The sequence below is a fragment of the Chiloscyllium plagiosum genome, chromosome 14 (assembly GCF_004010195.1).
Source record: "Chiloscyllium plagiosum isolate BGI_BamShark_2017 chromosome 14, ASM401019v2, whole genome shotgun sequence".
Classification (NCBI taxonomy): Eukaryota; Metazoa; Chordata; class Chondrichthyes; order Orectolobiformes; family Hemiscylliidae; genus Chiloscyllium; species Chiloscyllium plagiosum.
The window spans coordinates 66,888,951-66,912,698 of NC_057723.1; the positions used below are offsets into that span (position 1 = coordinate 66,888,951).

General features: G+C 41.6%; 1 protein-coding gene across 1 annotated transcript in view; it reads right to left on the reverse strand.

Moving 5' to 3' along the window:
• Positions 1 to 2,103: 2,103 nt before the first annotated feature.
• The window catches only part of lman2 (lectin, mannose-binding 2), a 53,050-nt gene continuing 31,405 nt past the window's right edge, over positions 2,104 to 23,748 (reverse strand). Inside the window, exons 4-8 of the mRNA XM_043703951.1 lie at positions 21,420 to 21,499; positions 16,655 to 16,816; positions 11,856 to 11,970; positions 10,554 to 10,673; positions 2,104 to 3,931 (exon numbers count right to left, since the gene is read on the reverse strand). Of these exons, the coding sequence (XP_043559886.1) occupies positions 3,771 to 3,931; positions 10,554 to 10,673; positions 11,856 to 11,970; positions 16,655 to 16,816; positions 21,420 to 21,499 (638 nt within the window). The 3' untranslated portion in view covers positions 2,104 to 3,770. The remainder of the gene's footprint in view (positions 3,932 to 10,553; positions 10,674 to 11,855; positions 11,971 to 16,654; positions 16,817 to 21,419; positions 21,500 to 23,748) is intronic.

Sequence of the window (23,748 nt, forward strand, 5' to 3'; positions counted from 1 at the left end):
CCTCTTTCCACCTATCACATTTCCGACGCCCCTCCCCCAAGTCCCTCCTCCCTACCTTTTATCTTAGCCTGCTGGACAAACTTTCCTCATTCCTGAAGAAGGGCTTATGCCCGAAACGTCGATTCTCCTGTTCCCTGGATGCTGCCTGACCTGCTGCGCTTTTCCAGCAACACATTTCCAGCACTTATTAAGACTGCCCATTTCTACCTGTGAAACATCACCTGACTATGTGCCTGCACTACTGAAACCCCCAACTAGGTATTCACTCCCTTGAGACTTTACCAACACACTCCTGGTTGTCTCATATTCTATTCTCCATGGACTTTAAATCATGCAAACTCTGCTGTCCTTGTCTTAGCTTCCACCAAACCCTGCACTTCCATCATGCCTTTAGTTGCTCACCTACATTCTGTCCTGGTTAAACAATACTTCTATTAAAAATTTTGTCATTTTCAAATTCCTCCATGGGCACAGCCCTTCCACATTTATAATCTCCTCCTGTTCCTCAGTGATAGGCACTCCTCCTCTAGCATCCTGAATGTCACAGATTTTAATTGCTTCTTAATTGTTTACCATGTTGTAGGTTAAGTGGACAGTGAAGGTGGTTACCTCTTGAATACAACGGGATCTTGATCAGATGGGCCAATGGGCTGAGGACTGGCAGATAGAGCTTAACTTAGATAAATGTGAGGCGCTGTATTTTGGAAAAGCAAATCAGAGCAGGACTAATGGTTAGGTCCTGGGGAATGTTGCTGAACAGAGACTTTAGGATGCAGGTTCATAGTTCCTTAAAGGTGGAATCACAGGTAGATAATTAGTAAAGGTGGCGTTTGGTATGCTTTCCTTTGCCAGTCAGAGCATCGAGTATAGGAGTTGGGAGGACATTTTGTGGTTGTACAGGACATTGGTTTGACCACTTTTGAAATACTGTGTGCAATTCTGGTCTCTCTACTATCGAAGGATGTTGTGAAACTTGATAGGGTTCAGAAAAAATCAAAAAGGATGTTGCCAGGTTTGGAGGATTTGAGCTACAGCAAGAGGCTGAACAGGCTGGGGCTGTTTTCACTGGGGCATCGGAGGCTGAGGGGTGACCTTATAGAGGTTTATAATATCATGAGGGGTAGGGTACATATACAAGGTCTTTTCCCTGGGTTGGGCAGAGTCCAGAACTGGAGGGCATGGGTTTAGGATGAGTGGGGTAAAGATTTAAAAGGGACCTAAGGGGCAACTTTTTCACACAAGAGAGTGGTGAGTGTATGGAATGAGCTACCAGAGGAAGTAGTGGAGGCCGGTACAATTACAACATTTAAAATGCACCTGGATGAACAGAAAGGGCCAAGTGCTGGCAAATGGGACTAGATTAATTTAGGATATCTGGTCTGCATGGATGAGTTGGTCCAAAGACTTGCTTCCACACTGTACATCTAACACTCTGTCTTTAGCAATCAAGGTCCTAAGCTCTGGAATTGTCTCCCTAGAGCGCTGTGCATCTGTCTTTCTACTTTTAGGAGATAGCTTAAAATTCTTCTTTTTGATCGTGTTTTCAGTCATCTCACTTAAAGTTGCAACTAGGAGTCAAAGTCTGCTTCATAACAACAGCAAGCTTCATTTGGACCATACAGTGTCTAAAAGTGAATACAGCTTCCAATTTCTAAACAAAACATCAGCATAACACATGCTTCAGCTGAAATTAAAGTGCGAATATCGTGCAAAATTGTTATCAACATCGTGCAAAATCTCCCATTTTCTCTGCCTTCCATTGTCCCCCATTTTTGCAGTGATCTGTCCCTCAGCCCCCAGGGTGAGTAAGACTAGCAAGTGTCAGCAGATGCAGTTTGGAGGAATTGTAGCCTCCACGACCATGGATTTGTTCACCAGAGCTGGTGGCCAGCCATCAGGAACAGGAATCCCGGCTATGGATCCATTCGACATGTGAATATCATTTGAAGGCTGAGTTTATAGAACTTGGTGAAAAACAGCCAAGTGCCTTGGGCCTCCTAATCCTTTCTGTCCTTCATGTTCTCAAAAGGTAAGTTTATACATTTGGGATATAGCTTTGTGATGGAAATGAGGCAACATAAAAGGCACCACACAAAAGGCAGCTATAAATTATCGCTGTTTATTTCTATCAGTACCCACATTGTTCCTTACATTCCAGTTTACATTATTGTAACTATGTCACATGAATACAACTTGTGTCCTACCCCAACGATGGTTAACATCTTCAGATCCCATTCTTTAGAACCTTCTATCCACAGTCCAATTAGAAAAAGCAGTTGTGAACCACCTACCACTGAAGGAGCCATCGGGTTAAATGTAGAGGCAATAGAATAGTGCAAATTAAGAACATGTAATAGTTCTCGAAAAGCTGACCCAGTCACTGATGGCTGTCGACAAACAAAGCAGCTTGTATAGATCCATAAAAACCTGTCATTTTATATCCTTCAAACAGAGTTGTGTGATGAGCTAGGCTCCATATTTTCTTTTGGAACTGAGGAGATAGACTGAGGCTCACAGTGCACAACCTCACACTGAGACTAAACAAAGATGAGGTAAATCAGGAAGCAGTGGTTAGGTGATGCCAGCTTGGATTTTAAAGCCTAGCAATCATTTGGATGATGGCAGGAGGTGAGAGGTTCCACAGTTTTGAGGTCTTGGGCAAGGCAAGTGTAGGAGCTGATATGACGAGTTTCAATTAGAAGACAGTGACAAGCAGTAAAGAGGAATACTGGACAGAAGAACAGATGGAACTTTAATCTTCTAGATTTTTATTTAGAGGATCACTGACCAAAAGAAATGGGAGGGGAAGAGGAGCGAGAGAGAGCGAGAGAGAAAAGAAGGGAAGGAAAGAGAGGGAAAAAAATGGAGAGAGAGAGAGAAAAGTGAAGGGTAAAAACAAGAAAGAAAAAACAGGATATTTTCAAGAACAATGGTGCAGCCTCATGCACATCTCTCTCTCAACTGTGCCAGCAAATACATATACACTTCTCAAATCAGAAAGAAATTGCCGCATTGTCTAAAACCACAACCTCAGATCCACCCATTCAGCATCCTACAGATTGACAGATGTGGTTCACAAATGCCGACACAGCGTAAGAGGCAGCCTGCTTTCAATAGACAAATAAAGTTGAGCTGAAGTGAGGTGGAGAATGAATTTAAGCAAAGGTTAAAAACAAGTCTAATAAACTGCGTTAGTTGTCCTCCAAAGACTGGGTACAGCTTAGAGAGAGAGAGAGAGAGACTTATATGGGCTGGCACAGAGAAAAGAGACAGGCTGAGAATAGGAGTGTGAATGATAAAAGCCAAGAGGGAAACATGGTGCCATTGAAACATCCAACCACACAGTGTGAATGAAAACAGCAAGTACTTTGTGTGACTCAAACGTACTCCATCACACTGAAGCCTGTGCATTTGAAAACTGAAAGGGCTCCGTAGATAGAAGATCTAATTCAAACAGGCTCAATATCTTTAGTAAAAAGAATGATTTCAAAATAACAAATTAATATGCATTTCAACAAATGTGTTTGTTTAAAAAAGGAAGCATGGCCCCTGTCTAGTACAAAGTGACAAGGGCAGGTAGCTGTGTGATATCCACTCACTCCCCCTCTTTATTCATCGTCATCACCAGCCCCCAGATCATCTCATAGAAATATATGAAAATATTTTTGATCTCTGTTTTCCTTTCTGGATATAAACACCTCGTGTTGTACAAACCATCTTGTAGAAAAAGAACGCTTCACATTGTAAAGGCCCACTGTGACGGTTTCCGTTCAGTAAAACCGCTTGTTGCGCTCTTGGCGTTTCTGGAAGACCACAGCGCCCACCATGCCACACACAACGATCCCGAGCAACGCGCAAAGGAGGAGCAGGAAGATTTTCCAGCCTGTCATGGGCCCACTCCGAAAATTTCCCGTTGGATCATCGATGTTATCTGGTAGATAAAGGAAAAAAAGCAAAAACATTTTAGCAGTACTTTTGAATGCAGCGGTATGTTCAAGATCAGGCAATAATGGACACTTAGCTGAAGGAGGAGATACTGTGGTGAATAGAATGGGTGACCCATTTTCTGTAGCTTGAAAGGATGAGCCTCAACAAGACTGAGGAGGAGCAGGCAATGATCTTAGTGGTAGAAGAAAACATAAATGTACCAATATCCAAAAGAAAAATAATGGTTAACTCTCTGGGTGAAGACCTACGTTCTGATGAAGGATCTTAAGACAAAGCATAAACTGTCATTGAACCATGGACTGGTATTGCACCAGGGAAGCCCAAAGTACATTGAGTCTGGGCTGACACTTAAGTCCCACTCTGACAAATCGTCCACTTTTACTATTCCTTTTATTCAGAAAGCTACTGTTGAACCAACAAGGAGAAAGTGAGGTCTGCAGATGCTGGAGATCAGAGCTGAAAGTGTGTTGCTGGAAAAGCGCAGCAGGTCAGGCAGCATCCAAGGAACAGGAGAATCGACGTTTCGGTTCCTGAAGAAGGGCTTATGCCCGAAACGTCGATTCTCCTGATCCTTGGATGCTGCCTGACCTGCTGCGCTTTTCCAGCAACACACTTTCAGTGTTAACCAACAGCCTATCAGTGTTTCAAATTCCAATTATTCACTGAATACAAAAGATTTTCCTCACTGAGATTTAAACTGCGTGTGAAAAGAACATTTACGCTAACCCTACGCAACTTTAGCTCTTCCATCAAATGTGGTCTCCGTCTTCCCCGCTTCAAGGAGAACAATCAACTTCTCCAGTCTGTGCACATACTTTCAGACACAGAATCATTTTAGTAATCCTCTTAAGTACCTTCCTCAAAGTCTTCACATCTTTCCCAAAGCATAGTGACCCCAGAATTTAACTCAATTCTTCGGCTGCAGAAAAACAGCTTTTTATTCTACGCCTCTATTTATAAAACCAAAGATTTGTATGCACTCATTACTCTGTCCTGACAGGAAATAGATGGCATGTTGGCCTTTAAAGCAAGGGCAATGAAATACAAGAATAAAATATCTCACTATAAATGATCAAGGGTTGGTCAAACTACATCTGAAATATGGAGACCAAAACTGGACACAATATTTAGGAGAAGTATACTTGTGTTAAAGGCAGTACAATGAAGATTCACTAGGTTGATCTCCAAGATGAAAGCACAGCCCTATGATGACAAACTGAATAAACAGAGTCTACGTTGTCCAGAGTTTAGAAGAATGAGCAATGATCTCATTGAAACCTATAAGATTCTGAAGGGGCTTTACTAGGTTGATGCTTCAAGATTGTTTCCCTGCCTGGGAATCTAGATTATGAGAGATGGTCTCAGGATGAGGGTTGATCATTTAGGATTGAGGTGAAGAGAATCTTCACTGAAAGGGTTGGCAGTCTTTGAAATTTTCTACTTCGGTCAATTGTGGATGCTCCATCATTTAAAGCTGGGGTAGACAGATTTTTGCTCTCTCAGGGAATCAAGTGAAATGGGGAGCAAGTGCGAAAGTGGATTTGAAATCAAAGATCAGCCACTATCATACTGAATGGCGGACAGGCTCAACAGGTTACGTATCTATAACTGACAACTTTTGTTTTCTTTTACATTAATGATGATTGGTACAGAAAAACCTGAGCTCTCTGTTCTTGCACTCCCTTTAAAATCAAATGTTTTGGGTTATAACATTACTCCTCAAATTTCCTGCCAAAAAGTACCATTTCCACACTTCACTGAATTTTATCTGTTGTGCCCTCTTGAAATTAATTACTTTCTTTTTCAGATGTTAAGTCGACCAATCCATGGACACATTAAAAGCATTTTGAGATTTTGGGACAACAACTTGTACTTATATAGCACCTTTTAATGGAGTGACATGTCACAAGATGCTTCAGAAGAGCAAACAAAAGCTGTCCAAAATCTTGTTCTAAGTTAAAAATTACACAAAACCAGGTTATAGTCCAACAGGTTTATTTGGAAGCACTAGCTTTCAGAGCTCTGCTCCTTCATCAGGTGGTTGTGGAGTATAATATCATAAGACACAGAATTTACAGCAAAAGTTTACAGTGTGATGTAACTGAAATTATATATTGAAAAAGGCCTGGGTTGTTTGTTAAGTCTCTCATCCTTTAGAATGAACGTGCTGGTTTCAGTTCTTTCATACGTAAATCGCAAAACATTTAAAAGTTACATTCTCAAGTGAACTTTAACAATTAGTGTCATGTCGGCCCAGATTGCACATTGAAGGCCTTCCAAAGATACACAAGGCCAACACACCAGGACGTCCCATCATATCAGGCAATGGGACCCTGTGAGAGAACCTCTCTGGCTATGTCGAAGGCATCTTGAAACCCATTGTACAGGGGACCTCCAGCTTCTGTCGTGACACTACAGATTTCCTACAGAAACTCAGCACCCAGAGAAAATCGAACATTCCTCATCACAATGGATGCTTCCGCACTCTACACCAGCACCCCCCAACAATGATGGCATTGCAGCAACAGCCTCAGTACTCAACACCAACAACTGCCAATCTCCGAGCACAATCCTACAACTCATCCGCTTTATCCTCGAGCACAACATTTTCACCTTTAACAACCAGTTCTTCATACAGACACACGGAACAACCATGGGGACAAATTTGCACTCCAATATGCCAAAATCTTCATCACAGGTTCGAACAAGACTTTTTCTCTACACAGGACCTCCAACCAACACTATACATCAGGCGCATTGACAACATTTCTTTCCTCTGGATCCATGGCGAGGAGTCATTGAAACAACTACACAGTGATATTGAGTTTCATCACATTATCAAACTTACCATGGACTACTCTCTATTATCTGTCTCATTCTTGGGCACATGCATCTCCATCAAGGATGGGCACCTCACCCACTGCAAACCCACAGATAATCTCACAGCACTACACTTCAGCTTCCACCCGAAACTTTAAAAACAGCCATCACCTATGGACAAGCCCTACACATACACTGGATCTGTTCAGATGAGGAGGAACTTGACAGGCATCTGGAAGTACTCAAAGATGCCCTCATAAGAACGGGGTAGGAATCTCAATTCATCAACCGCCAGTTTCAATGTGCCACAGCGAGAAACCGTAATGACCTCCTCAGGAGACAGGTACGAGCTGCAACTGACAGGGTACCCTTCGTTATCCAGTACTTCCAATGTTCTTCACAGCCTGCAACACATTATCACTGAGGATGAGCACCTCGCCACGACCTTCCCCACACCTCCACTTCTCACCTTTAAACAACCACTAAACCTCAAACAGATCATTGTTCGTAGCAAACTGCCCAGCTTTCAGGACAACACCATACAACCTTGTTACGGTGGACACTGCAAGACATGTCAGAGTGTCCACACGGATACGAGTGGGGACACTTCCCACCATGTAGGTGACAGGTACTCATGTGACTCAGCCAACGTTGGCTATCTCATACATTGCAGGCAAGGATGCCCTGAGGTATGGTACATTGGCAAGACCGAGCAGATGCTACGGCAACGGATGAATGGACACCGCACAACAATCAACAGGCAGAAGTGTTCCCTCCTGGTCAGAGAGCACTTCAGTGGTCTAGGACATTCGACTTTGGACCTTCGGGTGACCGTCCTCCAAGACGGACCTTGGGACAGGCAACAACGAAAAATGGCAGAGCAGAGGCTGATAGCCAAGTTTGCTACCCATGGGGATGGCCTCAATTTCCAAATAAACCTGTTGGACTATAACCTGGCATTGAGAGATTTTTAACTAGGTTTATTTGGAAGTACTAGCTTTCAGAGCACTGCTCCTTCAGTAGGTAACTGGTAGGGCAGAATCACAAGACACAGAATTTATAGCACAAGATCAGTGTCATGCAATGACATGATATATTGAACAAACTTAGATTGCTGTTAAATCTTTCATCTTTTAGAATGGATTGCAGGTTTCGATTCATTAATATGTAAATCCCAGAACTTCTTTCAAGTCACATTCCTGAGATAACTTAAGGTTTTGTAACAAAAAAGATGGCATCTCAGCTCAGACAATGCATTAAAGGTGTGAGCTTAGAGTCTGTGTATATCCCAATCTTGAGTCAGACTGGTTCTATTTCCAAAGTAGAAATTTATACAATGTCACATGGATTGACTGCCTGCAGATTGTGTGCTTTTTCAGCAAAATAGAATGTATCTGCAAATATAATTCTGTTATAGAACAATACTTGTTCTAAGTAGTAAGCTATCAGGAGAACCTTAAAGGAGAAGAGCCAGAGGGATTTAGGGAGACAATTCTAAAACTGGGATCTAAGCAACTGAGGGCATGATTATTGTATAGTGACAGGGATAATCAGGAGGCCAAATTCGAGGAATGCAGATATGTCAGAGGGCTGGAGGACGACACAGATATAGATGGGCATGGATACAAGAATGCGTGTAAGAATTTTAAATCAGAGATGTTGCTTGATGGAGAGCCAATGTAGGTCAATGAGCAGAGCTGCAGGGTGAACAGCACTCAGGGCCAATTAGGGTGGGAGCAGCAAATTTGCAAGAGATGCAAAGGTAGAAAGCTGGTGAGGGACCAATACTTTGGCTTAATTTGGAGGCAGCAAAGACATAGATAAGGATCTCAGCAGCAAATGAGGAACTGAGCCTGTGAAGATAGAGTTTCTTCATAGCTGCTTTGGCGATGGCCAGGAGGTTAAAATGGAAGTTTATCTTGTGGTCAATTCTAATCTCAAGGTTGTGAAAGCTTACATCAACTGCAAATGGTACATGGAGAGCAAGGCAGAGTCAGTGGTGGGGAAATGAATGACTTAAATTCTCCCAATATTACATAGGAGGAAATTCTGTACAACCAGGATATCAGACAATCAGTGTAAATCAAATTGTCAAGGTATTGGGAAATGTGGTGGTGATTAGATAGAGCTCAGCATTCAAATGTACATGTCAAATCCCACATGACACTTTCAAATGATGTCACCGAGGAATAGCACTAAATGAAGATTAGGAGTCAACCTACGATACATTATTGGAACACTGAAGGTAACGGTGCAGGTAAAGGAATAATTAAAGTAGGTCCTCTGGGATTACTGGACAAACAGGAATCAAACCAATTGAAGACAGTCCCACCCAGCTGAAAAATTGAGGAATATGCTGAGATCGACTGTGTTTAACACTGCATCCAAATCAAAAACGTGGAGGACAATAGCATGTCATTTGTCTTTGATATTTTATATTTCTAAACTCAGACATGACTTAATTCTCCAAAGAGGCTCTTAATATCTTATAGAAGGATATGGCGTGGAAAGAGTTCATTTCCGCCACCGGAATACAATCTTAGTTGAGCTACAAACAAAACAAATGCACATAAGGTATGATGAGGAGATAAAATGTACAAATCAGTGATAAAATCAGAGTCAGTGGAGAGGAAGCTGGACTCAACACTGTACTTCCACACCGTTCTGTTTCACTTTAAGAGGCCAGGAAATGAACAACTGAGGGTAGTCAAAGGAAACTATTGACATGTTGCATATATCTGAGTACGTGAATTTTAAAATTTCCACCTCGGTCAGGTGCTAAACAATGCTATTTGTGACCGGGTAGTGCCAGATCAGCTAGTGGAAGCCAACTCAAAGGGCAAGGGAAGGAGTAGCTGGAGAGAGTGGATGAAATGAATGTCCATCTACACATGGACAAACTCATCCTTCATCATGCTACCTACAAGTTCCAAACTACGAGATAGTCAATGAATGAGAAACAGAAGTCAGTCCTGTATATGTCTCCAAACTATTAGTGGCAAGGGCTCCAACGATTGGCGACTGATGCTGATTTCCCAACTATTTTTTCCTTAAGAATGAGAAACATTCAGCTTCTGATCCTACTCTAGTCTCAGCTATGTTTTTTGTAAATGTTGCAGCAATACCACTGTCCAGTCCACCTTTGAATAAAAGTGACAAATTAATTCACAGTATTTCAGGCATTCATATATTACTTGGTCCTCCATTTGAGCTATTCCCCTCTTTCAACTTTTGTTCCAGGTTTTGTCTGTTTCGCCCTCCATTCTGTCAGCTTTCTTTAAAAAAAAATTCTAAATCAGTTTAAAATCTAGGAAATGCACATCTAAAATCATGTCCAAGGCATACTGAGAGGAACTTTGGATCTTACTTAGGTACTCTCCTGGCTGTGCTAATCCATTTTTAATCATCCTCAGATATTTTTGCTCTCTCCCTCCCTCAACTTCCCAGTTTCTGGTGTCTAAGTGCCACGCCCTGTCAAATTTCCAACTTCAGCAGAGTCTGCATTAGATTCGACATGGCCGGAGGATCATTATCACAACAAATCTTCCTACTGTGGCAGCAACTTTAAGTCTGGGGGTGATCACAAAGGTGTCCAACTAATTAGTTAATTTGTTAAGGCAACACAAGGATGCACCCAAGGGAAGGCTAGTTAAGATGATCCTATTGGACCGAGAACCTGATTACACACTGTAAACGTATCAGAGGCCAATTCTCCTTTCACCCTGTTATCTTTGGTTCGCTACCCTGTTCCCTCAGAGAGGAAACTAGCAAAACATTCCATCAACCTTTAGGAGATTTCAGAAAGCTGACGCTGGGCTCAATTTTTGTCCAGTCAATGTTTTCATCCTCCACTGTGTGCTCCACTGTCAGCTGGTAAAGTTTCATGGAGATAACATCATGGTTGTCTGAAAGAGAACGAACAATTCAATACCAAACTGCTTTGTACCAGCTGCTCAATCCTCTGTTTGCAATGAAGTCTAAATTAATTGGACAAGGAACACACAGCACAGGTAGGAGGGGAAAGCGAGAAGAGGATGAAGAGAAGGTAGGACAAATGGGATGAGAGGCTTCATTCGGCTGGGACATAGTGGAAGACCACAGGGGTGACAAGGGAGATGGAGGAAGTATAGAAAGCGGGGCACGGGGAAAAGAGTGGTAAGTGAAGGCAGTTGGGAACTAAGTTGGAACAGAGTAAGCAGTAATAAAACATTCTTTTACCCAAGTAATTTTGAGGTATAATCACTGTTGTAGAAAATGTGTCGGCCAGTTTGTACATAGTAAATACCTTGTGAGTTAAATGGCCAGTGCGTCCATTGTTTGAGATAAATATTGGTCTTGACTGGGTAAACTGTCCTGCCAGTCTTCAAAATGTCTTGTATCACCCTGAGAGGGCACTCGGAGCTTTGAGAAGATTGTACTCAGGTTGAGGTTCTAGATATAGGTTTGCTTGCTGATGTGGAAGGTTCGTTTTCAGACATTTCATCACCATACTAGGTAACATCTTCAGTGAGCCTCTGGATGAAGCACTGGTGGTGTAGCCCACTTTCTATTTATATGTTTGTATTTCCTTGGGTTGGTGACGTCATTTCCTGTTCTTTTTCTCAAGGGGTGGTTTCTCATGGGATTTGCTTGGATCCCATTTACCACCCGAGAAAAAGTACAAGAAATGACCTCATCATAGAAAATGACGTCACCAACCCAAGGAAACCCAAACACAAATAGAAAGCAGGCTACACCACCAGTGCTTCATCCAGAGGCTCATTGAAGATGTTACTTGTATGGTGATGAAATGTCTGAAAACGAACCTTCCAGCTCAGTGAGCAAATCTATATCCAGACACTCAGGACTTCAGTTTAATGTCTTATTGAAAGGCAGCACATCCAACAATGCCGAGCTTCCTCAGTATCAGGCTGGATTATCAGGCATGATTTCAAGCCCCCGGAGTGGGGTCTGCTGTTCAAGCCCCCGGAGTGGGGTCTGCTGTTCAAGCCCCCGGAGTGGGGTCTGACCTGGAGGCAAAAGTGAGACCACTAATCAAGAGCAGTATGGGCCAATAAAGATAGGAAATCGGGGATGTTCTTTCCTACCTGATAGGTCTCCCGTGGCTGCAGATGCACCAAAGAAATAACCAGTAGGCAGTCTGACCCCACTGATATCGATGCACTCCTTCCATTCATTCTTGTCTTCAACATCTGTCATCACCTGAGAGAACAGGCAACAATACAGATCTTACTGAGGAAATTTCAACTGTAATCCTCCATAATACCAGAACAGAATTTTAATTACACTTGGGGCTTTAATTAGTACCACAGGATCCAAGAACACTTTTCATCTTTTATTTTATTTTAATATTGCGATAACCACCTCCTCCTCTTCTTTTTATACACAACTTCTGGAGAACTTCTGGTTTCTTCCAAAAAGCAATAAGGCACAGTAATGCAGTCAATAGAACTGGTTCCTCTTCCTGTGCTCATTATGTTCAAGTGGCTTCCAAACCATTGTCTTCTCCACCTGTGCATAAGCCCCAGCCACAAAATTCCTGGGTGTTCCCCCTACAAGATTCAGCTGATGCAAATGAAAGTCTAAAGGCTCGAAGGAAAGATAGAGGATACAGAAAACAAGTAAGTTGAGTTTACTTTATCTTAGTAGGGCAGCAGAGCTGGCTCAATGAGTTGAATGGCCTTGAACATCAATATACTGAAAGCAAAAACTGTAGATGAGTATTTCAGGCACTGTCCTTTACAATGCAAATACATTCCACCAGATATTACTAATAACCCTCAGGTTGGGTGGAAAAGCCATTGTTAAACCTGGGTCATGGTGGTTAATTGTTGTGTCCAGCCCTCACTGAGATTGACTAATTCTAAGTCAGAATTCCTAACTAGAATGTGACATTCAGTGCCTGGAGCACAGACTGTGATTACATTTGGATTGGGATTGAATCTGTTTTACATGGCTCAATGCATTATTTGATCCACTCAATCAAGCTGGCACTTTTGCTTTGCACTGAACATGTCGCTTCATGCATTCATGTAGAATCCACCTTTTGTCAGCCTTGAATCAGTGGCAGCAATCTTCCCTGGAGCCCAAGTGTGTTCACGCCCCACTCCAGAGACCCAAGTGTGTAATCTCCATTTCATGATGATGCACTGCTGTAGCAGATGCCATCTTTGATTGAGATTTACCCTCAGCCCTTGCGTGCCTTTTTAATGAATATGACAGATTCCATGGCAGAGAATTATTTTCCAGTGCCTTGATTAATATCTATATCTCAATTAAATCTATGAAACATGTTATATGGCCATTATAGAAATGCTACTTGATATCTATTCCTCATATTGACAGCAATTGGTAAGTCGACAGAAGGAGAACAGACCCTGAATTTTAGAGGTGGAATAAGTGTACAGAAATGCCATACTTTGTTAAGGAGCTTTCGTCACACAGTATAGTCCACAACATGTATCAGATGAGCCACAAAGGCTTTTCAACCCATTGAGCGAGTTCTGCTGATTTGCTAAGACAGAGGAAACTCACTTATTTCCTGCATTCCCTGAAGTCTTCCCTCAGAGTCTGGTGGTTTTCCTTTGTGTCAGCTGCATCCTGTGGGAGAGGAACCCAGGGACTTTGACGCTAGAAAGTGTGCTCAGATGGATCCAGAGGAGGAGCTGCTGCTGATTTGGAAGCCACCCATTCAAAGTGAGCACAGGAGAAGAAGCCAATTCTATCAACTGCACTACTATGCCCTTATATCGTGTGGCAGAACCAAACATATCTACAGCCATGTGCAAGAGGAAGAAGAGAAGTAGGTGGTTAGCGAGAAACCGAGGAGAGGAGAGGAGAGTAGAGACAAATCAAGACAATACCCTTGCAATATTAAACCACTAGAATTAAACCATGAGACAGGTTTACACAACTGGTCAATTAGAACTATTCAGTAGCAGAAGCAGAGTTTACTCAGCCCAATATTGGTGCACAGGTCCCATATGTCACTGTGCCAGCAGCGGTTCCTCACAACACAAACTGCCAATCTCAAAATGTTACAAGGGAGACACCACAGAGTAGAGCTGAAACTTTATCGGTGGAGTGGGAGGGGGAGTTGAAATGCTTTGCTACAGGGTGATTGGGTTGGTTCGTCCGGGTGGCCCAGAGGTGATTGGGTTGGTTCGTCCGGGTGGTATTAGACACCACAGAGTAGTCCAAGGTCCACGTGGAGAGAGGAAGGAAGGTGACACTCCTCAGAAAACAAATGCAAAAGATAACTGTCTGCCCAGTATTCCCCTCTAACCCAATAAAATTAATTCTCACTATTTTGAATAAAATATTTAGATGTCACCTCAGCTAAGTTTGTAGAATGATGCAAGGTGAAGGGGATATTCTGGGAAAAATTTCACATTCAGTTTAAAAACACACAATCTTTATTAAAATAGTCTCATCCACCCGCAGGGAGCTTTTTGTCATTAGGGTGGGTTGATCATCTTGGGAATAAGCAGCAGGGGATGGAGAGATATAGAACAGTACAGCACAGTACAGGCCCTTCAGCCCTCTATGTTGCGCTGACCTGTGAAACCAATCCGAAAGCCCATCTAACCGACACTATTCCATTATCATCCATATGTTTATCCAATGGCTATTTAAATTCCCTTAAAGTTGGTGAGTCTACTACTGTTGCAGACAGGGTGTTCCACACCCCTCGTACTCTCCAAGTAAAGAACCTACCTCTGACATCTGTCCTATATCTATTAGCCCTCAATTTAAGGCTATGCCTCCTCATGCTAGCCATCACTATCCAAGGAAAAATGCTCTCACTGTCCACCCTATCTAATCCTCTAATTATCTTGTATGTCTCTAAGTCACCGGTTAACCTTCTTCTCTCTAATGAGAAGAGCCTAAAGTCCCTCAGCCTTTCTTCATAAGACCTTCCCTCTATACCAGGCCAGATCCTGGTAAATCTCCTCTGCATGCTTTCCAATGCTTACACATCCTTCCTATAATCCTTCCAGAAATGTACTCAATACTCGAAGTGTGGCCGCACCAAGGTTTTGCATAGGTGCAGACAGTTTACAATTTCCCCTCCTTTGTACTATCCAGCAATTCTCACTTGGGAACAAACACATATTTGCTTGATATCGACATTATCTCACTCTATAATGAGAGTACTTTCTTTGTTCTCCTTGTCTCAAATATCAAATACCCTCCAGAGATCATCAGTGAGATTCATAGCAACAGTCATTTGAAAGAAGTACTAGAGGTGTTGCCAAAGAGTCTTCTGTGAGGATGAGTCAGTTTGAGTATTGATACTAGGAAGTGGAGAGTTAACTCTTGGCACGAACAGAAGCCTGAGATCCAAATCTACTGAACTGAAATAAAAGCAAAATACTATGATTGCTGGAAAATCTGAAAAAAAAACCCAAAGTGCTGCAGAACCTCAGGTCTGGCAACATCTATTAGCATTAGGGATGTAAGAAAAATGGAAGGTAGGAGTCATACTGTGCAGTTGTGGGACACAATATTGATTTCTAGAGGCTGCAAAGTACCAAAGTGGAAAAATGAGGTGTTATTCCTTCAGCTTGTGTTGAGCTTCATTGGAACAGTATAACACAGAGGATGGAAGTGTTAGGATGGGAGCAAGGTGATTTACTCAGATGGCAAGCAACCAAAAGATCATTCCTACCAACAGAGTCTGGAACTGGAGGGCATAGGTTTAGGGCGAGAGGGAAAAAATTTAAAAGATACTTGAGGGGCAACTTTTTCCACACAGAGGGTGGCACATGTATGGAATGAGCTGCCAGAGGAAGTGGTGATGGCTGGTACAATTGCAGCATTTAAGAGACATCTGGATGGCCAAATGAATAGGAAGGGTTGAGGGGGATATGGGCCAGGTGCTGGCAAATGGGACTAGATTAGATTAGAATATCTGGTCGGCATGGATGAGTTGGACCGAAGGGTCTGTTTCTGTGCTGTACATCTCTATGACTCTGTGACCTTCTACAATTGCACGGGAAGGTGTCAGAGGGAAGTGAAGAGTGTTAGGAGTGATGGAGGAATGGACCCTGAAAATTAATTTACAAGGAGAATACACGGAGATTTACCAGAATGATGGCCGAGATGAGGGACCTCAGTTATATGGAGATTGCTCTCTTTACAGCACAGAAGGTTAAGGGGAAATGTACAAGTTGCACAAAATGAAGGATTTCAATGCAGCAAATAGGAAGAGACAGCTTTCACAGTCAGTTGGTTCATGAACCAGAGTTCACAGATTTTAAATAATTGGCAACAGAAGAAAGGGAATATTAACTTTTATCTTAACGCGGAGAGTTATTAGATTCGATTCCCCGCAGTGTGGAAACAGGCCCTTTGGCCCAACAAGTCCACACCGACCCTCCGAAGAGTAACCCAACCAGAGCCATTTCCCTCTGACTAATGCACCTAACACAATGGGCAATTTAGCATGGCCAATTCACCTGGCCTGCATATTTTTGGACTGTGGGAGGAAACTGAAGCATCCGGAGGAAACCCACGCAGACACAGGGAGAATGTGCAAACTCCACACAGACAGTCACCCAAGGCTGGAATTGAACCTGGGACCCTAGTGCTGTGATACAGCAGTGCTAACCACTGAGCCACTGTGCCGCCCCACTATGATTAGGATGCACTGCCTGAGAGGATAAAAGGAGCAGATCTGATCATTTTCAGAAATGCACTGGATATATAGCTGTAAATGAGAAATTTGTGGGCAGTGGGGAGAGGGACTGGGATTGGATAGCTCTTTCAAAAACCTAGCAAGGCATGGGGCCAAATGACCTTATATTGTACTGCATTATCGTACAGTGCGGTACCAATCAGCTCACTGGCAGTAAAATTCTCAGTTCTACTGTCTGTCACTTACCGTTAATCTGCCCCTGGAGTAACGAATTGCCAAATATGTGTCATGATCTACATTCCGGAGTTCTGCAGGGCATCCAGAAAGCTCAGAATTGCGTCCATCTTTGCTGTGGTCATAGGGAAGTGTCCCATTGTTGACCATTGCGGAGACATATGGAAACACCCGCTGCAGAGAAAGTGTCAGGAGATTTAAAGTAAACATCCACTTGCATCTATATAGTATTGCTAATTTAATCATGTCCCAATTTACGCACAGGGGCAATGCCAGCCAATATTTGACATTAAGCCAAATGAAAAGATGTTAGGACAGGTAACAAGAAGTTTGGTAGGTTTTAAAAAGACTCTTCAAGGAGCGGAGAGCAGAGTAAGTGCACAAAGAGAGAGAAAGAAGAGGAGAGAGGGAGGGGGAGGCGGAGGGGGAGGGGGAGAGGGATTTTCTAAACATTCTAGTCAAATATTTTCCTTTTAGCATGCAGCTGTATCACACTTCAGTTAAATGCAATACTGGTCAAAATCAAAGTACTCATTACAAGGGGCATATTTTAAAATAAAGGAAAGAGGAATTTTATTATTACAAACAACAAAAAATCATAAACGTGACGAATACACAAATATAGGTATAAGTTCAAAATAGGGAAGAACGAACAGTACAAAGAAAGCATAAAGAACAGGCCATTAAAAGTTCTTAGAATCCTTTGGGTCAAGAGAGTTAAACTCAAGACCAAGGCTGTTTTGTTAATGCCTTGTATCTTCAGCAGGAGCAACATTTGCAGAATTCCCATGTTCTCAGTGAATGGATTGATTTGCTCTTTCACTGGGTGCTAACTTTCGTGGAATGGAGGCGGTAACAGGGAAATCAAGAGCAAGCTTTCTACATTCTGCTCTTATAAATCAAATTTCCGTCTGCATCCAAACGATGTACAATGGAACCTCGATTATCCGGCATTTGATTAACCAAATCTCTGTTTATCCAAACAAGATCGCAAGGTCCCAATGCTTGGCTAACAACGTTATCTGGCATTCAATTAACCGAATTAAATACTCCCGCCTGTGCCCTTCAGATAATCAAGGTTCCTCTATATTCCTTAAATACAGCTCACTAGTGTGTTCCCATATCTGGAGTCATTGTTTATGGTCAGGGCTCAGAATTAAGAAATTTAAAACCGAAGTCATCCCATACCGAAAGCCAAAATGGTCAATGAAAACAGGAAGGACAGATGAACAGGATTTGGTTCGAGTTGGGATGTGAACAGTGGAGATTTGGAGGAGCTCATATTTATGGAGGGTGGAAACCATGAGGCCAGAGAGGAGTTAAACACTTTGGAAGAATTGACTTCAGACTCATGCCACAAAACAATGATTATCAATTATCAAAACAATGGCATTAAAAAAATTAAAGCTGGGCATCTTTCAATAGATAAGAGAATACTGTGAACTGCTCTCTTATATAGGTCTTGAAAATGAGGAGAATTTGATAGCTTCTCTGGGTCTATCCTATTTCCACATGTGGGTGCCCAAATCAACAGCCAACAATACAAAGGGGTTTGTCACAAGTTAATCCAATACCCAAATTCAGGAGAAAAGCCTTCACCCAAAAAAAGAATCAGAACTTAGAACTAGCTACCATATAGTGTGACTAAGGCAAATAGTATAGAATCATTTAAGTGGAATGCCAGATAAAGGTGGAAGAAATGGAAAGATATGCCGATGTGGTTAGAGGAGAAATGATGAAAAGCATGGGTTCTCAAGAGGGGATCTACAACAAAATTTTAAAGGTGTCAGCCAAAAATAACTGAAGGCTGTGTCAAAGCAAAAATAGATGCAATATTAGATCAAGCCCCTAAGGTCAAGTGGTAACTGGGACATGCCAATCAAATAATGCCCTCCAATAAAGAATAAATCTGAACTGTAGTCTGAGGAGGGGGCAGGAAATTGTTAGTGGCTCAAAGCTTCATTGTTTCCCCTGTCACATGACAAGGTGTGCTAAATAAATCTCAATAATACTATCTCAATGTTTGAACTGCATTTTTGATTCCTCTTTTGTTCCACAACTTGCATATGAATTCATCTTGCCTAGCTCTTATTTATTTCAAAAGAGAATTTCAAAAAAGAACTGCAACAACTAGGAGATTCTAGCAATTGTGTTGTGTGAGCGTGACACTGTTCCATGAGTACAGAAGCTTAAGATAAAATGGATAAGTCAGGGCACTGTCAGGTTTTGTGGGAGAAACTCTGCACCCAGAACTTTGCAACACTATCGAGCGGAACCTGGTATCCATTATAAACGAATGAACTAATTTCTTAAATAAAAATTCCCGGATCGTGCATCATCAAAGAAGCTTCAGTTAAATCCTCTGACAAGACCTTCTATCATTGTCATGTGTCTCCAAGCAAGGAGACGCAAAAAAAGGGAACATCTAACTAAACTGATAGTGTGGAATATTCTGCAAATATTACAGTGCCAAAGTTATGGCAACCCATTCTATCACAATAATATAAAATATGGATTATTGAGTTTCAAATTCCATCAACCAATTTAATAATGGGAATTTCACAGACTGAAATGTTTTCTTGGGACCAAAACTACTGACTTAAGATAGCCACAGAAAGTACCTAGCGCCACAGAATGGTCAAGTTTAATGAAAGCAACATGGATTAGATAAGAAATAGCTAAACTGAAATTAACGATATTTCCAAAACTAGACAATCGCACCTCCAACACCCAGGTTCGATTCCCAATTTTGTTTACACTGATTTGAGAACGCTCACACTTTAGAGCTGGAACATAAATTAACAAGCATTCTGGAGACAGAGAATACTAAAACAAGCAAATATTTCAAGGAGCTGATTTTGCAGAGCAACTGGAAAAAGACAGCTGGAATTGAGAACGTACAATGTAACTGCAACATTCTCTGCAGAGAAGGATCTCAGAACTCAACTAACCAACCATGGTCTCAGGTTAAAACGCTATGCCTCAAGGACACTCGAAAGAACTTGAAACTGAATTCTAATATAAATGGCTTTTTGCAAGGTTTGTAGCTCAGGTTGAGGTTTAAGGTGTAGGTTTGATCACTGAGCTATAGGTTTGATATCCAGACGTTTCATTACCTGGCTGTTGTCTCCTGCTTTCTATTTATATGTTTGACTGGATGGGGTTCCTGGGGTTTGTCGTGATGTCATTTCCTGTTCATTTTCTGAGGGGTTGATAGATGGTATCTAGATCTGTATGTTTGTTTATGGCGTTGTGGTTGGAGTGCCAGACCTCTAAGAATTCTCTGGCATGTCTTTGCTTAGCCTGTCCCAGGATAGATTTCGACTGGGACCAACACATCTATCCTGGGACAGGCTAAGCAAAGACATGCCAGAGAATTCCGAGAGGCCTTGCACTCCAACCACAACGCCATAAACAAACACATAGATCTAGATACCATCTATCAACCCCTCAGAAAATGAACAGGAAATGACATCACCACAAACCCCAGGAAGCCCATCCAGGACAAACATATAAATAGAAAGCAGGAGACAACAGCTTCGCTTCACTTGGAGGTCGCCACTGATGATGTTACCTAGCCAGGTAATGAAACGTCTGGATATCAAACCTACAGCTCAGCCAGCAAACCTACACCCTAAATGGCGTTTTGCTCTGGACACCAATCCTTTTTAACTTGTGTGCGCGCATATGTGCATGCATAAGTCAGATTGCAAGTGTGTGGATCTGTCTGAAGGCCATATTGCTTGATGTTATGTCTTTACTATTGTCCTTGGTTTTAACAGATAATAAATTAGTTCTTTGTTAACCTTGATGAAGAAAATCTTGATTTTGGCACTTTACAGTTAGTAAGAAAATTAGTTAATTACATTTTAATTAGAGAAAACGTTATAGCTGCATGCTAAAAGAAATCTTTGTTAAGGAGGCTAATGATCTGTTCTCATCTGGCCACAGCAATTCAAAGGTCCAGCAGGTGTACAGATATCTTAATATGATTCCAGTCCCAAACAGTGGGACTGATCCTTAATTCATTCAAAAATATGAGAAAATATAGTTAGGAAGAAAAACTATGTTCATGAACAAGAGTTACCATGTAAAGATTATTCTACCTGAGTGAGACAATGCTTAGTTCCAGCAGGCCATCTCTATATTTCATTCCACAGAGATGACTGCCAGTAGTTGAGGTATTGGTGGATGCACCCTCTGCTATTTATACTTGCTGTCACGATCAGAGTTGAGAATCAAGATTGTTGCAACGCTTTCGAGTGATTATATCCAGGTTAAGCATAAATGTACGATTCCAGGTAGATAAAATCATTAGATAGCAAAAGAGATCATTCAATTTACTACGCTTGTCCTCACTTCTTGAATGGATTCCCCTGCTTCTCTTCCCATAGGTCAGTAAGTTTCCCTTTCAAGAATACATACAATTTCCATTTGAAAGACACTATTAAATATTCTTCCACCATCCTTTCAAGCAATGCATCCAGGTCATCATAACTCATGACCAATTAAAAATGTCTATTTCTCTCCCCTCTGGCTTACTTGTGAATTACTACAGTCTATCCAAAAATGTGAAATTCCTCATCACTTCGCCCAAAAGCCTGAACATTCTTTCTGAATTGTCCTGTCCATCTGGTGTCCATAATTAGACACACTATTCCCGGTGAGAACTAACCAATGGTTTATAAAGGTTTTGCATAACTTTTGTGAATCTAAGAGAACATGAATAAAGAGCAGCCACAGTATAAGTCAAGTCAGGGTATCAGCTGGCACTCACATCAGCACTCTCATCATTGGGGTACGTGTCTATGAACAGCCCTAAACCATGAAATTTATCTTTGCTTCCAAACACGGTGCCTGCAAATGAAAGAAAATAGAATAACATTAGTTTCACACCTTTACCACAAATGCCTTTATTATGAGTGTCTCTAAACTACTCATATTTGTTCCAAAACAGTTCATCCTGAAAAGGGAAGTTAAAATTGAAGGACAGAGAGGGCGCAAGAGGTAATAGAATAAGTGACTGAATTCATGGATAAGGTGCTTCACACCTTGACTATTTGTTTGATTTGTTCATGGAGAGGGGAGGATTTATGCAACAACTAGTTTACATAATTATGTCACAACAACCTAGGCAGTCAAGTGACTCAAGAGCACTCTGACCAGATCCACAAAACGAACAAAACAGCAGCTGAGGAATGTTTAAAAACAGACTGAGTGACTTCCCAGAGCTCACTGAACAGCAGCTGGGACCAAGAACCTGCCTTCGTGAGGGTAGAAAAATAATCAACAATGTTTCTGCGCTCAATTACTCACTGCCCGCTTCAAACTACTGAGTGGAAATCCAGTGGTCAGATTATTTTGACAATGTTTTCTTTAGGTTGGCAGAGAAAAACAGGCAAAACTAATTAATATCAAAATCTGAAACACTGACTCTATACTCTTTATTTGGGCAAAGAAAATGTTTTGAGGAAGTGGAAGTGAGGGTAGCAAATTGACTGAACTAATCAAGATAAGCAGGAGTATAGATTCAGTAAATGCTATTTCTAATGTGATAAATAAATAATTGGAAGGTTGATTTAATTTCTTGTTTTAATCAACCCTGCCAGAGCAAACACTTCTTTTTCTTTTTTATTCATTTAGGAATGTGGGCATTGCTGGCAGGGCTACCATTTAATGCACATCCTGAATTGTTATTGAGGCGGTGGGGGTGAGCTGCTTTCTTGAACTACTGCACTCCATTTCGTATGGATCGGCCCACAATGCTGTTCATAAAAAAGTTCCAGGAGTTTAAACCAGAGACACTGAAAGAATGGCAATACGTTTTCAAGTTAGGATGGTAGTGGGCTTTGAGGAGAACTTGCAGATAGTGGTGCTTCCATTTCTCTGCTGCTCGTCTTTCCAGATAGTATTGTTGTGGATTGCCTATTCCTGTGCTGCAGCTGACAGATTACCGAAGTTACCTTTTGCCCAATCTGCTCATGTAGCATGTCCGATGAGACAACTCTCATTAGTCTGAACTCAAGGGTTAATTAGCTCCTTTTATGCAATTTCAGTATTCAACAACGTGCATTTATATTACATCTTCAATACAGTAAAAGGTTCCTACAAAGTGCTCAATTAAAACATAAGTAAATAAAATTTGACACCAATCGTCATAAATAGATTGTAGGGCACATGACCAGGAACTGAGAGTTAGGTTTCAAGGAGTGCCTTAAAGGAGGGAGGGAGGTAAGCTAGCAAAGAGAGATAGCCATACACAGCAGTAATTCCAGAGCTTAGGGTGTTGGTAACTGATAAGCTGCTGCTGATGAAGCAATTAAAATTAGGAATGTTGGGGGTGTGTAGATATCGGAGGTGATTTTTAGGCGACAAGGATTCAGAGATAGGGAGTGATGTGAAAACATTGAGTGATGTGAAAACAAACATGAGAACTTCAATATCAAGTTTCTTATCCAGGAGCCTATCTGGGAGCCAAGTACATTGGTGAGAACAGCACTGTTGGATGAATGGTACTTTGTATCAGTTTGGTACAGTGTGTTGAGTGAACTCAAGTTTGTGAAGGGTAAAAAATGAAATGGCAGCCAGAAGAGCAGTAGAATAGTTAAATCTAGAGATAAATTCAGACAAAAAGGCAGTATATCACATAAATAAGTATTTTACAGAAAGTTAAGTAGCCCAGAGCAAAACTGCAGTGGATACTTTTAGGACTAAAAGGCAGCTTGTTAGAGTCCCCACTGGTTTTAAAATCTGGAACTTGAGTAGCATCTTAAACAACATAAAGCAACTCAGTGTCTATGACTGGTAAAGTTCCTAAAATGGGAACTTTTGGTTAAGGTTAAACTTCACTCTGCACAAATACAAACAAATTTGACACTCTAAAGTGTGATTAGCGCTGTTAAAAATCAATGAATTAAAATCGATAGAGAACATTATAATGTATGTCAAGTTAGTTACATTAAGATGACCGTTAAGAAACTACATGGACCACCTACAGCATGAATGCAGCACTCCACAACTATGTTGTCACCTTGCTATTCAAAGAAAAGAGAAAGGGAGGACTGCAGATGCTGGAGATCAGAGCTGAAAATGTGTTGCTGGAAAAG